Source organism: Pleuronectes platessa, chromosome 20 (assembly GCF_947347685.1).
Source record: "Pleuronectes platessa chromosome 20, fPlePla1.1, whole genome shotgun sequence".
In the NCBI taxonomy this organism is placed as follows: domain Eukaryota; kingdom Metazoa; phylum Chordata; class Actinopteri; order Pleuronectiformes; family Pleuronectidae; genus Pleuronectes; species Pleuronectes platessa.
In genome coordinates, this window is record NC_070645.1 from 21356188 (window position 1) to 21372735 (window position 16548).

Below are 16548 nucleotides of genomic sequence, written 5' to 3' on the forward strand. Positions count from 1 at the left end.
AGCCATCAAGCCCCTCGGCTGTGGAATAATCTACCACTTTCAGTTCGGGAGGCAGATACCATCTTTTCATTTAAGAGTAGACTCAAAACCTTCCTTTTTGATAAAGCTTATAGTTAGAGCTAATTAGTGCGCCAGAACATTACTTGTTCTATTTTATGACACATGACACACGGAGCTTCTCTTTCCAGCTTCTCCTTCCTCTTCTCCATCCCTATCCCCCTTCCCCGGAATCCCTTTGCTTTATCACCCGCAGATCCAGGGCCTCTGTGGCCGCACCATGGATTGCGGTTTGTGGATCGTACACCGGGGGTCGCGGTGGTGGATCCATTGTGGCGGATTCTGGGCTGATCGTGGTGCTGGTGGCGGACCCTGTGTCGCGTTGGCATTGGGCACGGGCGGTGGACCAGGACCGTGGTGGTGGCTTGTGATGGGTCCTGGTGGGCGGCGGTGGACGGTGACTGAGGACTGGAGTGGCGTCTGGTCTGGATGGTGGATCGTGGTCTGGATGGTTGCTGACCATGGACTGTGCTTGCAGCGGGACTGCTTGGCATGTCATGTTGGGGTTGTCCTTCGGGATGTCTACCCTCATCAAATGCTGCTAGAGACTTTAATCTTTAATCTTGAAGACTTTAATCTTGATGATGTTTTCCTGCACGTGGCATCTATTGCACTTCTGTCCGTCCTGGGAGAGGGATCCCTCACATGTGGCTCTCTCTGAGGTTTCTACATATTTTTACCTGTTAAAAGGGTTTTTAGTAGTTTTTCCTTACTCTTGCTGAGGGTTAAGGACAGAGGATGCCACACCCTGTTAAAGCCCTATGAGATGAATTGTAATTTGTGAATATGGGCTATACAAATAAAATTTGATTGATTGATTGATTGAAATACTGCCGAACACAGGATACAGAGACAGGAAGTGGACGAATCTCAGAAATGTAATGTCTTTGTGTCTCTTCGTCCATCATGTCACTAAACTATGGATTTCCACGGAGACGCAGACAGAATACAGTCGTTAACATTAGAAAAGACATTAGACAGACGGACGAGTATCTGTGGGAAACTGTCTGGACAGCAGCTGACGTTGTTTGGTTTCATGGTGCTCCCTGTTAGCGTGCCGTTGAGCAGCACACAGTATGCAGAGGTTGAGTTCCAGTGTATCTACAACACTCAGTGTCTAAGTCGGTCTGAAACACAGGAAGCCATGTTCTGTTTCCACTTAACTTACAGCTTCAGCTTGCAGGTTGCTGCCCTCTAGCGGGCAGGAGCGTGCAGTGCAGCTCCCAGACCCAGGTACTCCAGGTTCTCGGCCGCCGGGAGGAATGCACCATCAGCGGTGAAAGAAGAGGGGTTATCCTGCGGCAGGAAGTCGGCCTGGTAGTCCGGGTTGTCAAGGCTGTTCCAAGCAGCCAGGGCGATCGGCTTCTGGGCGGCGTTCAGGTATTCTGGTCCCTCTGGAACTCGGCTGAAGATCTTCAGATCATCCTGCGAAACAGGAAGTGAGGAGGCGCCCAAGCCCAAACTCAGATCCTCGTAGTTTGGATTCAACGCCTCAGACAGTCGGCTGCTGCAGCTGGTTCCACTCACGCTCTGGTTCATGTACTCTGGAGAAAAAACACACATTCGTGTGATCAGACAAAATAATTGATCCTTTATTCATGTTGCTGTTTCCTGCTCGTTAAAGTGTTAAAGAAAGAAACGTTTTCATTTACTCAGCAAACATCAACTTTACATAGATTTTGTCTCAATATGGGAATATGAAGTTTTTTTATTTCCTGTAAAGTTGTTGTTTTTATGATTCGATTGTGTTCTTACCGTGAACAGTGAAGTCGTCTTTATCCAGCGAGTTGTGAGTCGGATCAGTGATGTAACGCAGAGTGACGCTGTTCTCTCTGATTGGTCGACCGTTCTGACATAAACACAGACAGTGTTAATGTGTGTGTGTGTGTACAGACGTACAGATATGTGTGTGTGTGTGTACAGACGTACAGATATGTGTGTGTGTGTGTACAGACGTACAGATATATGTGTGTGTGTGTTTACCGTGGTGTTACAGCACTGGCTGTCGTGGTTTCCCAGTCCCTTACTGGGCAGCAGGTACTGGTCAGCGTCGACGTCGTCGTCGTCCGAACTCAAGAGACGAGAAAAAAACCTACTGTCGGTCGGACTGGGCTGGTCGCCCTGGCAACCAGTCACAGCAGGGTAGTTGGGTTGTTGTAGTTACATTTTATTTTGAATGTTAGTTAGTTAGTTAGCTAGCTAGCTAGCTAGTTAGTTAGTTAGCTAGCTAGTTAGTTAGTTAGCTAGCTAGCTAGTTAGCTAGCTAGTTAGTTAGTTAGTTAGTTTATTTAGTTAGTAGGGTTAGGGTTAGGGGGTGAATTATTTTTTGTATCTCTTTCTTGAACATTTTGAGATGAAAGGTTAGTTTTAATATTTATAATAATTAAAATTTAATAAATTTCATTATGAAATATTCTCTGAAAATCTGAGAATAATTCAGAATGAAAATGATCAGCCTGATATTTATTAGTGTGTGATTTGATCCGGATACAAATCTGGTGAATTAAAAATGCTGGTTGATGTGTGAGATATAGTGACTTATAGAAATGATTTAAGAACTATAAAACAAAATATCTTAAATTGTAATAAACCAGTATGTTCCATTACGAAAGTCCACACACACACACACACACACACACACACACACACACACACACACACACACACACACATGTTCACCTGTAGCACCAGGTATCTGGACGGATCTCTTGCCATTTTAGAAAACTCCAGCGTCAGTTCTCTGAACCTCGGGCGACTCGACGGCTCGATCATCCAACCTGACAACAGCGAGCAAACGTGAATCTTCCCGATCGACTCAAATCCTCCGACCTGAAGTCTAGTGCCGCCTTCAGATGTATTCTCACATTTGACCATGACCGTGTAGACGTCGATGGTGCAGATGGGAGGCTGAGGCAGCCGCTCTCCTCTCTCCAGCACCGAGGCGATATCGCGTGCTGGGATTCCGTCGTAGGGTTTGTAGCCGAAGGTCATCAGCTCCCACACAGTCACACCTGCAGACCACAGACCCTGTTCAACCTGACAGAAGTTCTCTCTGTGCAGCTCTGTCTTCAGAACAACATTTCATCGTGGCTCAGTTGTCTGATCAGCTGCTGTTTAAACGTCTGGACTCACCGTAGCTCCACACGTCACTCTGATGTGTGTACGTCCACTGGAGGATCGACTCCAACGCCATCCACTTAATTGGAACCTACAGGGGGTGTCGAGGGACAATCAGGAGGTGTGTTACAGGGTGGGGCTAAAGGTCACAGGTCACAGAGTGTGACGAACAGGTCACATGAAGAGATGAAGACCAGACACACACACCTTTCCTCCATCAGCATGGTACTCCTTCTCATCAGCCGTCAGTAGCTTGGCCAGGCCGAAGTCAGTGATTTTGACGTGGTTAGGACTTTTCAGCAGAACGTTCCTCGCCGCCAGGTCTCGATGCACCAGGTGACGATCCTCCAGGTAGTTCATCCCCTGTGTACACACACACACACACACACACACACACACACACACACACACACACAAGGATCAGTCCTCTATATACTGTTTCATCAAGACTCACATTAGATCAATATTGACCAAATCTACTCAGGCTTAGGGAAACAAACTTTAAGAAATTCCCTCAAGAGGCTCGTTAGATATCATGTTCACATACAAGAGTGAGAAATCGATCAAATCTTAATTGTACTGCCCATAAATCCCACTGTGTCTCACAGATGTTAACAAGAAGCAACTTCCTGTTCTTAACTCAACAAGAGTCCAACTACAGAGTGTGTGTCCTCTCCCAGGACACACACAGATGCTGATGGAACTGAACACATCAACACAATAACACAACAGGATTCACTACAGACTGACAACCTGAGAAACATGATGCCTCTGGCTACTAGATCTCACCAGAGACATAAAAACAAACCCATCATCATACTGGTTCTACTGTCTTCATGAAAACAAGTAGATTCTAATTAGCTTACATATGGAGCTACCCCCCCCCCCCCCCCCCATCCCCATCCCCCCCCAGGCTTAAGTCAAAGTGTGGGAAAATGGGAAAACTTCAGTTAACCCCCCCCCCCACGGCCTTGGAGTGTGAATCTTCCCAGCATTCAAACAAATGAGACTCAAGACAGAGAACCAAGTCTCAACACACACTAATCGGCCCAGCAGGTTTACAGAGCTCATGTCTCTGGTCTGTGGGATCACGTGCTCTCACCTTGGCGATCTGGACGCACCAGTTCAGCAGCCACCGGGCCCCCACCTGGTCCTGGTGGTGTCGGACGTAGTCCAGCAAGCAGCCGTACGGCATCAGCTGTGTGACCAGCTGTACCGACGACGTCAGACAGATTCCCAGCAGACGACACACGTGAGGGTGATCCACACTCGCCATGACATACGCCTCCTACACACAGACACACACACACACACACCTCAGTGTTGGAAACTCATCTATAATCAGTGAAGGATGTCCGGAAAGTGACAGCTGGAGAAGAGAGCTCAGACATCTGGAGATTTCTCAAATCTTCTTTTCAGAAATGAATTCTCTGAACTTAGTCTAAACCAGTTTCATGTGTTTGTTCCAGAGTTTCATTGATATGTTAGATTTGGTTTCACATTGTTTTTCAGGGACTTAAGAATTTAGTCTGACAACATACATCCTGTCATCATCACCTATGTGGGCGGAGTCTACTTGTACTTGACTCTGATTGGTTTGTAGATGGCGTCTAGAATCAGCACCTTTAGGCCCAGTACTCCACATTACTCCAGTAGAACAACACCATCTGATAAAGTGATTTGTTTTTCTGCCAGGAAACAAAATACTGAAATGCAAAAATAGTAGGGGAGAGCGGGCTAATGTGAGACCCCCTGTATCTAGGCAACGCCACACATTTGTGGTCATGTGACCATTATGTTTTCAAGCCCCTCCCATCCCCCCCTTGCCATGAAGGAGAAGTTGGTGCTGGTTCTGTGAAAGTATGTTTTTTCACAAAAATGTGTTTTTGCATGTAAAAGTAAATTTTCTTGCTTTGAACTTAATCAACTGTTGTGTCAAAACAAATTGATTCAGGTAGAAAAACTTATATCATACATGTTGGTGAACTTACAACATATAAAACCATGTGATTGATGCTAGCTGAAGATTAGCCTGAATTATTTTTTCTAAAACGGTGGCTGTGAAGCACAAGTTAAGTTTAGTGTTAAATTTACTTTAATGTTATATTACATTACATTTGTTTTATTTTTAATGTCATAAACATTGTAGAAAAGCCATCATGCAAAGAAACTACACCAGGAAGACAACCTGGGGCCAAACAGCCCTCACAGAGATGGAGAGAGCAGCCGCTGAGGTCATGAAGGAAAGAAGTCCTTAAGAAAAGATGGAAGGAATAGAAATATTGATAAGACAACCCTCAAGAGATTCATAAAGTAAAGACAAATGGAAAGTAAAATCAGTAGCCTGGGGTGCAGTAGCTGAGGCAAAGAGAATATTCACAGATGAGATGGAGGAGGAGCCAAACACTGGAAACAACTAGCTGACCAGTTCCATGGTCTTGCTCCAGTTAAGAGCCGTGAACTGGTTTGAATACGCAGAGAAAAACAATATCCCTGTCCCTGCCAATTGGACAGAGAAACAATGTGCAGGTAAGCTAGGGTGTGCAAGAGATCACATGAATCATAATAATCATAAATGTGCTTAATTGACCAATCCCCATGATTCTGTTACTAGTCCGATGTTAGTGGTTTACCCCTTAGCCGGGGTAAAGTGAGACACAAGACCACTTTTTAAAACAATCATATTTTCACTGCCCTTTGTCCTGAAGACATTCTGATAATTTCCATTTCTAGGAAACATCCTGAATTAATGGGAAATGTGTACATTTTACTGATATATCATTTTAGCTCGCCTAGAGGGGAGCAAATGTAAAACATGTCTCTCATTACCCCGCTCTCCCCTACACCAGCTATTTTGAACACAGATTTTGAGAGCGTGGCTCATCAGGAGGGAGAAGAAGAAGAAAACAAAGAGAAACAGCAATCAGAAGAAGAAGTGAGGCGCAGGAGGAGGAGTCTCACGTCCAGGATTTCTTGGTTGGCTTTAGGTGATGTTGCTTCTCTCAGAACTTTGATGGCAACTGGGATCTTCACGTTCTCTCCCTCAGGAATCCACAGACCCTAAAACACAGATTTTCTTTTATCCATGTTTAGTGCAGCAGACACACGTCACGTGACCGTGTGGTTGAGTCACATGTCGTCACCTTGAAGACAGTGCCAAAGGCCCCGGAGCCGAGGACCCGAATCTTCTTAAACTCCGTCTCCTTCAGGATTCTCAGCAGCGCCTGGTTCGGAGCTTCACCACTCGGAGTCAACGGCTCCACCAGCTGAACCAGTCAATCATGATGACATCACAGGAGGGAGGGATGGAGGAATAAACGTATAGATGGACAAAAGGACAGATTACATCTAAAAACTAAGTCTAGTAAATAAACGTGAAATAAAAACAAAATAGAGTCTTAAAGTAGATAAAGAACTTCACCTCTCTCTCCTGCAGGAGGCGCCGCAGAGTCCTCTTCCTCCTGATTCGTTGTCGCCGTAGCAACACAAAGATGACCAATGGCACAATAACAGCGACAAAGAGTCCTCCCACTACTCCCACCGCCAGCATGGAGTGACCAGCAGCACTGTAAGGACACACACACACACACACACACACACACACACTTAATAATAATAATAATAACGAGAAGTGCATTAAAGTAAAAAATTATGGAATATGACCAAAATAGTCACTAAATAAAAAATGGCGGGCTTCCTGTTGCATTTTTCATAATGCTCCAAGAGGCTTTTTTGTACATCTGGTGATGATACACAACTGTCTTCAATTTCGTGAGGATCAGTGAATGCTAAATGAGGTGCATCTCCGTAAATGAGGGGCTCTCCGTTGGTGGCGCTGTTGAGCCATTTTGCCACGCCCATTTCCAAATACCCCAGAATACGTAAATTTTCACGACTTTCTAACTTACTGCAAACTTTTACAACTTTTTGAGCATGGTAAAGCCCTCAAAAAGCCATTTCATTAACGACACAGCAAAATAATAATAATAATAATAAGAAGAAGAATAATAATAATCATTTCAATTTCAATAGGTCCTCTCACCGATTTCGGTGCTCGGGCCCTAATAATACATTTTATTTCACAGCGCCTTTCATGTCACTCAAGGACGCTTTACAATTTAAAACAGGAGCAAACAAATAACAAAACAATTAAAATTAAAAGTGCAAGTAAAAACAGCATGGCAACTACAGTGAGAATGCAATCCTGAAAAGGTGGGTTTTGAGAGAGGATTTGAACTGAGGGAAGGAGTCAATGTTTCGGATGTCACTTGACTGTAGATGTGTATTTAATATATTCTATAAATCCTTAATATCATGATATTTGTTCCTCACCTTCAAGGCCCTTAATAATATGGCACCATTATACCTCAAAGAGCTGATAGTACCTTATCACCACTAGAACCTTGAGCTCCCAGAATTCAGGCTGTCGTCCCTAAGGTCTCTAAAGCAGAGGAGGAGGAGGAGGAGGAGGAGGAGGAGGAGGAGGAGGAGGAGGAGGAGGAGGAGAGCCAGAGCTTCAGCATCAAGCTCCTCTCCTGTGGAATCATCTCAGCTCCAGCTGTGGAGGCAGACTCCCTCTGTACGTTGAGGATTCAAACCTTCCTCTACGATAAAGCTTCTAGTCAGAGCTGGTCCAGGTTCATCTAAGACCTGATCTCAGTTCTGCTGCTATAGGTCTAGAAGGTCGGGGTCACATGACACACGGAGCTTCTCTTTTCAGCTTCTCCTTCCTCTTATCCATCGTTATCCCATCAAAGAAATTAATATCTCATCAATACATGTTCCTATCTTCACTTCTTCCCCTTGAGTCCCTTTTTTTTTTTTTTTTTTCAAAATATTTTTATTAGAAAGATACATTACAATACTTCCAATGAAAGAGATACAATTTCCTTTCCTTTTTTCTTTTAAACACATGGATATGCACACGGACACATAAACACATATGAATATAGAAGAAGATAATCAGATTGAATTAAATTAGTACAGAGTACCGTGTAAAAACAATGACCCTTGAGTCCCTTTGCCTCATCGTCCACAGATCCACATCTGGATTATGATGGTGGATCGTGAATCAGAGATCTTGATCGTACTGGTGGATCCTGATCGTGGACTATGATCACAACAAGACTCCTTGATATATAATATTTCTCCTCAGATACTCGACCATTACTGACAAAAATCCATCAGGTCATTCACCTTCAGTTCTTTATTGTTATTCTAATAAAAGCTGTAAATACTCTGATCTTTCTGATGTTCGCCAATCTCTACACTTTCAAGAACTCCATATCCTTCAAATGAGCTAAGCATCTATATTGTAATTTTGGTTATAGTTATTAATTTAATTGTTAATTAGTTCCAAATTTGTAGTCAGTACTTTTATGAGAATTAATCAATAAATTGGCAAGTCCTTTGAAGGGTGGTGCCCTGAGGTAACTTTAATTAAAGTTATTATTTAATATTCATATTTTTTATATTAATTTTCAATATTTTATTTTGATAACCAAATTTATTGAATGCTGAAAGGCACACCATGTTATAGTATAACGTTTAATGCATTAACCCTAGCCCTAACCCTAACTTGAACTGGTCCCATTGATTCAGATTTACTGTTGTCATCTAAACCAGGACATTATGTCACATTGGCTCTAACCCTAACCCTAACCCTTACCCTTACCCTAACCCTTACCCTAACCCTATCGACCCATGATGAACTCTGTCTCACCCTGAACACCCAGACAGACCCGGTCCTGAACACCTGTGGACACAGACACACAAACGTCAGTCTCTTCACGTGTTGGGTTCGGGTTCGGGTTAAACCCTAACAAGCGGCTCACCCCTTGGTGCAGTTCTGGTCACAGGCCTGACACTGGCCCGTGTCGTCGGCGTATTTCCAGACCAGCGTGTCTCCGTCCCCTGGGACGCCACGGGGGCATCGTGTCACGCAGTGAGGGCCGTCCTGGGCATGGGCGCACTGGGAACACTGGTCGGGACCCTGTAGGTGGAACAATTTGCTCTATGTCTTATTTTGTGTTTTAAAATATAAAGTTATCAAATTTCTAATGAAGATAACTTTTAAGATCAAACTTGAAACATTTGTCATCTTTTAAATTGTATTATTCATAAATCAGATTTTTCTATAATTCTGGTTTTTGTTTTTTCCTTTCACTAAGTTTTTATTGAATTATTTTCTCTGGATTTTTTCCCTTTTATTTCTGATTCTGAAACAAACTCTCGTTTACTAGTTTATAATTTTATTTTGTTAGTTCCTCATCTTTAAGATGTTATTCTATCTTCATCACTGTTTTCCTGCACACATTTATCAGGTTTATTATCTTTGTGATTGTATGCTATAGTAAATGGTTTGTATTTATAGAGCTATTTGCTCGTCTTGATGACAGTCAAACTGTGAGCAGAGATTTGTCAGTAGAAAGCAGGTACTGACCGGTCCGTGGCAGGCTGGAGTCCCGGGTGTCAGCAGACACTCTGGATGACACTGGACACAGCTGCCGTTCACCTCCACCTCTCTGGGTTCACTGAGGACAAACAGACACTCAGGACGGAAGCCTCCAGGGGAAGATATGTCAAATGTGTTGAATGTTAATGCTCCGATCTGCCCCCTAGTGCACAACCTTTAATCCTTCGGTGAATATCTCATTTTTGTGACATTAAAGAACAAAATCATCAACACAATCACCTGGGTTTTATGTGTTATAAATTATATTTACATGATATTTTCGAAATCTGTACTTTTAAACTTTTAAAGTAACATTTCATTCTTTTTGTTTGTCAGAAGAGTCAAAAGTGACTTTTTATCCAGTTTGAAGTCACATTTTTACACTTTCTTACATCTTGGTGTTTTCTTACTCATACTACTTAATATCTGAAGCAGTTGAAGGATTTTAGTCGTCGTCGTCTGGATCTGAAGTTTTCAGAGAAACAAGCTGAGCAGACATTAGCAGCAGCTCGACTCTCAGCCAATCAGAGACGAGTCGGAGAAACATCTGAGGAGGATTCAGAGAAAAACCTCCTGAGCCATCAACACTGGAGGAATCTAACCAGGGGAAGACTTCAACTCCCATCATCCCACATGGCTACAGTCAATGAACTCTGTCTGTAGTTATTGTTCTGAGAGAGAGACCCCTAGTGGCAGAAGGCTACGTGTGAGTATAATAATGGTGTTGATCTGCTGCGGTTCACAGACATGCTGTTGATGTGCTGTTGAGCCTGGTTCTCACCCCTGCAGCAGGTTACAAAAGGCCACACAGCGCCGCTTGCGGTCAAAATGTCGACAGGAGACGCACATGGTTGGACCTGGACCCCAGCAGCCGCCATCTGTACACTCATCATCACAGGTTCGATTCTGTTGTTCTTTGAGAGAGGAAGAAAACGATTTTCTTATTCCTCCGCTTTCACTCGACATAGAGGCGAACTCGAAACACATTCAGAAACTCACCACAGACACCGGGGGCAGAATTGTCCCGCATCTTGATGGTCTGGTCACTGGATCTGAAGAGGCGGGTCCACTGTTTGAGTCCATTGTAGCAGAGCTGGACATTGTCTCTGAAGATCACGTTCCCATCGCTCACCTCCTTCAGGGAGCGCAGCCCCAGCCAGCGGAGGTGCTTCGCTTTCACCACTACCAAACTGTGTTGCCTAGAGAAAAGATTTCAGTATGAAGTCCAACACGCTGGGTTGGCTTCTCTGATTAGTAACATATGACACATGTGAGTCATACATGATGTTTCATGATTATCTGATCTCAGGGCAGTAAATATATAAAGAACAATAAAGGACCCCGGATTGAGCCTTGAGGAATTCCATTAGTGAAGTGTGAACGATTTTTCAACAGAGAAACCGTTCTTTGTTTCTCTCTGTAAATGAGCTTGAATAGACACATTATAACAGACTGAGAGAACACAGTGGAATTTGTTTGCACTTGTATGTTAAGATAAAAAGAAAATTCAACATTGAAAACATCCAAATATCAAGACTATCGAACATTTCCTGAGACTCACAAGCGCGTCGTTCTCCCTCTGATGATCTCCAGGTTCTCGAACACAGACAGAGACGTCAGGTTCTCCGGCCACGACTGGATCAGCAGATAACCTGGAGGACACACAGGTGAGAGCAGAGGGCGGATTAGAAGCACTAAATGATTCACCTTTAATTCTGAAGTCTGCCACTATGTAAATGCTTCAGATGATTCCACAGGTTCTTCTTCAGGATTGGGCAGATTAGGCTGTTGGCTGCTGTGTGCTGTGAGAGACTTGTTTCAACATAGTGATGAATGTGGAGCTAAATAAAGTTTAGCACAGCACTGCGTGTGACAAAAAGTGACCTTTGACCTACCGGTGATTTCCTTCACTGTCCTGAAGTACTCCAGCTTCACAGGATCCATGGGCGGGATTTTATAATGAGCATCTCTGGAAGAGCCAATTAAAACAACTTTCAAATACTGACATCAACGCTGTTTTTTTAATATGAACGTTTGGTTTCGGACCCAACGCTGACGCCAAACTGCTGCTGAATTTATTTAATCTATAATATGAATAGTGATAGAAAGTAATAATTCAGAACTGGACCCGGTGAAGGAGGTTTCCAGGAGCGAGACATCTCCATTGATTTTGGTGCAGTTCCTGAAGGATTCGATGTTGGAGGCGTTCACTGCCAGGGTGTCGGTCAGAGAGCCGACCCCGACTCCATCACAGGCTGGAGGAGGAAACAAGACAAGGTTTTATCAAATATATTTTTATCTAATATCATATCTATTTATGTAAATATTCAAGTCTTTCTCTCTCTCTCTTTAGGTCCCTCTACCTTTGGGACAGGGCCCGCCACACTTTTTGCAGCGTTGGACTCCGTCCTCCTCAACCTCGTACATTCCAGCGCTGCAGGTTCGAACACACGACCCGTCTGTCACCACGTAGTTATCTGCTCTCACACAAAACCATTCACTTCAGCCTCGGAGACATTTACCTCTCAGCTGGCAGGAAGTCTGAAACCAACCGGGACACTACAGCGGAATCATGTCCTGATCACTCAATAAGAATGACAGCTGATTAATTGATTGATAAGTGATTGATTGATAAGTGATTCATTGTTTACTTGCAGCAGCGTCAGACATGTGAATATTTACAAGTTTACAACAATACTTTTTATTTCATCCACTGACGGATCAATTGCTTGTTCATCCACTAATCATGGATGATATGAACCTGCTTAGGGTTTAATGTGTGAAATACAACTTTAAAAACAACAAATCTAAACCAGAAGAATTCCGGATTTGTCTAAGAGGCAGAAGTCATGAGACCAGATTATAATATTCAGGCCTGATCAATCAAAACAAATAAATCGGAGGTTTTGGGGTTCTGGGAAATTCAGCGTCGTCCGAGACGTGAAAGACTTTATTCAACATTAAGACTTAAAATCAGAATCAGTTCTGACGAGTTGTAAAGTCTGCCGCCTCCAGCAGGTGCAGCTGATGTTAGTAAGATGAATGTTAAAGTTCGTACGTGGGCAGGACATGATGCAGATCGCCCCGAAGGTGAACTTGGCGTTGGGGTTGTTGTCCACCTGGTGTGTTTTGATGTTGTAGAGCGTCGGAGGGGGACATGTGTTTTTACACGTCCCGTCATCATTAAAGTTCCTGCAGGCCTGGAGGGGCGACAGGGGGCGCTGTCATTAGTGGGTGTCACATCTCGTTAGAAAACAGTTTCTCTCTATACTTGTTATCATCATCATCATTCAAACTCAGAGCAGCTGGATCACTGACCAGGCAGTCGGTGGCGTGCGGCCCGGTGCAGCCGGCCGCACACTGCTCGTTACAGCAGTCCATGGGTTTGGGACCTCGACACCTGCTGCTGCACTGTTTGGCACATTGCAGCTTTGTGACTGGAAACAGATTATAAACATTCATATCTTATAATTCTTTATTCATTATTAAATCATGAATTTATTATAGAATAAATAATTAATGTATAATATAATAAATATACTTTATTTATCATTCACTCATTTAACATTATAGAATTAAACATGTGAATAAAAACTAAAAGTATAATTCTAGAAGAAGAAATAAAAAGCACCTCTCTGGCAGTGATGTTGTCCTGTGGCCCAACACGAACCGTTCACACAACTCGTGTCACACTTATCACCTACAAACACACAAACACACACAGACACACATATCATCAGGATCAAACACAGCACAGATGTGAAACACAGATGTTGATCATACAAACATTTTCTGGGGAACGTCTCCATCTCGAAATGCATTCTGGGATTGGTGTCGTTGTCCAGGATGTCCCACCACTGGATAGTGTCAGTGTGACACAGCAAAGGATTGTGGGTCATCTTAACCCCCCCCCTCAGAATCTCTGTGAGGAGACAAAGAATTAATGAGGTCACTCTGACCTTTGAACCCCACACACACTACACACAGACACACATATGCAGATCGCAAAACACATCACACACAACACACAGACTTACAACACACAACACATCATAGTTGTGTGTGTGGGTGTGTGTGTTGTGTGTGTGTTACCGGTCTGGTTGGTAAACACCAGTTGGCTCAGTCTACCTGTGTAGTCCAGTGTGTGTCTGTTTGTTTGTCTGTGTGTGTTACCAGTCAGGTTGCTGAGCAGCAGTTGTCTCAGTCCACTTGTGTAGTTCTGTGTGTCAGACGACTGGTTCCTTTTGTAGTTGGACTTCACCGACAGAGAGAATTGACCCTCGTACAGGATCTGACCTCGGATCAGCCTCAGATTGACCAATGGGATCGTAGCAACCTCGTTCATGGCAATGAGAATGTACCCGCCCACTTCCTGGATGGACTAAAACCAAAGAGGAAAGAAAAACAAATAAAATCAGGTTTTAAATAAAATAACATTTTAACCAGCGACGATTGAAACATATGAAAGTTTTCCCATAATTATGGGTTAGGGTTATATAAGTGAGAGGTGTGCTTGTGGGTTATGTTCTAAATGTAGCACCTGGAGGAACGACAGGTCGTGATGCTGCAGAGCGTACGTCACCTCCAGATTCTCCAGAACCACCGAACAGTTCGTATACATCCTCACCAGGTTCTCATAGTGATTCTCATGTGTCATCAACAACGTCAGCTGGTTACTCGTCCCCTGACACACTGACAGAGAGAGAGAGAGAGAGAGAGAGAGAGAGAGAGAGAGAGAGAGAGAGAGAGAGAGAGACATATGGAGAAGGGGGGACGCAGGGAGAAATATTTATATATATAGACAGACAGACAGACAGAAAGATATAGTGAGTGAGGACGTGAACTCGGGGCGGTGTGGCCCAGGCGGTAGCGTGGTCGTTCTCCAACAAGAAGGTTGCCGGTTCAAACCCCACTCTTCCCCATCTGCATGCTGAAGTGTCCTTGGCAAGATACTGAACCCCTAAATGGCCCCTCATTAATGTTGAGTGTACTAATTGTAATGACATGTAATGTAACTTTGAAGTAAAAGGGTTATTTCTCTCTCTAACAGTTGAAATATTTCAGAACCAGATTTTTCTAACCCCAGATTTAATTACAAAAGAACTGCATTTGTACATTTGTCGGTGTCACTTTATTTCACATATAATTTTTATTGAGATCGGAACAAATTGCTCATCAATCAAATTAGTTTAGTCCAGTGTTTCCCAATCTCCGGGTCCAGGCCCCTCTAAAGTGTCATGAGAGAATTCTGAGGTCAGATCCAAGATGTTTGGGATCCTCGAGTTTATCAGAGAAACTTCCTCCTGCAACGAGCCTGACATCAGATGACTGACAGCTCAGTTTGTCGCTACACGTCAAAGATAAACGGCACAGAGACGTGTGATGTCACAGCGGGACATTTGATCTGTTTGTTGAGAGGATTGAAATGGAAATCGGAGACGTTCTTTATTGAGCTTTTTAAATGACAGCAGCGTGGTGTCACACGCCCGGGGAGTCTCTCACCTGTCCGGCAGGTTTGTCTTCCACACCTGTTTCAGCAGCAAACATTCCACACTATCAGCAGAGGGTAAACAGTTCAGGAGATGCCATGAGGCAAAAGAAAGAAATGATATAACCCTTACCCCATAATAATAAAAATAATCATAAAATAATCATAATAACAAACAAATCAGCTGTTCTCTGCCTCTCTTTGATTGGTTGACGCCTCACTTTGGGGGCAGCCCATTGGTCAGACCCCAAGGGAGAGGGGTCCACATCTGGACAAACACACTCACACAAAGATACACAAACAAACACACACAAAGACACACACACACACACACACACACACACACACACACACAAACAAACACACGCACACATACACACACTTGTTGAACTGTTTGTTCAGGGACAAGTCAGATCTCTGGATAATGGCTAATATCTTATTGGATGACATTTTTGACTGCTGTATAGAACAGTGCACATGAAAAGACTTTCTCTGTGGTCTGTGCACACGCGTGTCCATGAGAGTCACATGGCTACAGCTCAGAGAGATGAATCAGAGAAAGAATGGCAGAGAACAAACATGAGGAAACTGGATCAGTCAAATCCTCTTTATCCATCAAGTCTACTGAGTCGGCAGCAAGAGAAAGAAGAAAACAAGAACGAGAAGAGAAAGGAAAGAAAAGCATGAAGAAAGGAACACAACAAAAACAGTAACATTCAATCAATCTGCACTAAATCACACACACTCATTAAAATCAGTCTCTAAATATATACACATTTATAAATCAAAATCTATGAATTATTCTCTCAGAAATCACTGAAGCAAAAGTTCTATATCTCACAATAACGTGAAGAAATTGTTTTATTTCTTCCCTGACCACTTAATGCATCCTTCCACCAAGTTTACTGGTAAACACACAAACAAAGAAATAAACAGGAAGTAAAGAGACAAATACAACCAACAACATGATGTGCTGCAGACGAGAGTAATTATAGTCTTATCTGTTTTAACCTTTATTCAAGGTTTGACAAACACACACACATACATACACAAACAATCACACACACACACACACACACACACACACACAAACACACACACACACAATCACACACAATCACACACCCACACAATCACACACACACACATACACACAAACACACACACACAAACACACACACATACACACACTTACACAAACAATCACACACACACACACACACAAACACACACACACAATCACACACCCACACACACACAAACACACACACACACACACACACACACACACACACACAATCACACCCCCACACACGCACACAATCACACACACACACACACACACAAACACACGCACACAAACACACACACGCACACACACACAAACACACACACACAATCACACACCCACACACACACAAACACACACACA

The 16548-nt window shown here is 43.4% G+C and overlaps 1 protein-coding gene across 1 annotated transcript in view; it reads right to left on the bottom strand.

Moving 5' to 3' along the window:
* Positions 1-880: 880 nt before the first annotated feature.
* LOC128425749 (melanoma receptor tyrosine-protein kinase) overlaps positions 881-16548 on the bottom strand; it is a 23471-nt gene continuing 7803 nt past the window's right edge. Inside the window, exons 2-27 of the mRNA XM_053412520.1 lie at positions 14169-14320; positions 13802-14009; positions 13416-13550; positions 13260-13328; positions 12947-13065; positions 12687-12828; positions 11992-12105; positions 11757-11883; positions 11524-11597; positions 11190-11280; positions 10628-10827; positions 10410-10542; positions 9617-9707; positions 9009-9166; positions 8897-8929; positions 6596-6740; positions 6318-6440; positions 6136-6234; positions 4277-4462; positions 3382-3537; positions 3190-3265; positions 2922-3068; positions 2737-2834; positions 2041-2178; positions 1813-1906; positions 881-1601 (exon numbers count right to left, since the gene is read on the bottom strand). Coding sequence (XP_053268495.1) covers positions 1252-1601; positions 1813-1906; positions 2041-2178; positions 2737-2834; positions 2922-3068; positions 3190-3265; positions 3382-3537; positions 4277-4462; positions 6136-6234; positions 6318-6440; positions 6596-6740; positions 8897-8929; positions 9009-9166; positions 9617-9707; positions 10410-10542; positions 10628-10827; positions 11190-11280; positions 11524-11597; positions 11757-11883; positions 11992-12105; positions 12687-12828; positions 12947-13065; positions 13260-13328; positions 13416-13550; positions 13802-14009; positions 14169-14320 — 3458 coding nt within the window. The 3' untranslated portion in view covers positions 881-1251. The remainder of the gene's footprint in view (positions 1602-1812; positions 1907-2040; positions 2179-2736; positions 2835-2921; positions 3069-3189; positions 3266-3381; positions 3538-4276; positions 4463-6135; positions 6235-6317; positions 6441-6595; positions 6741-8896; positions 8930-9008; positions 9167-9616; positions 9708-10409; positions 10543-10627; positions 10828-11189; positions 11281-11523; positions 11598-11756; positions 11884-11991; positions 12106-12686; positions 12829-12946; positions 13066-13259; positions 13329-13415; positions 13551-13801; positions 14010-14168; positions 14321-16548) is intronic.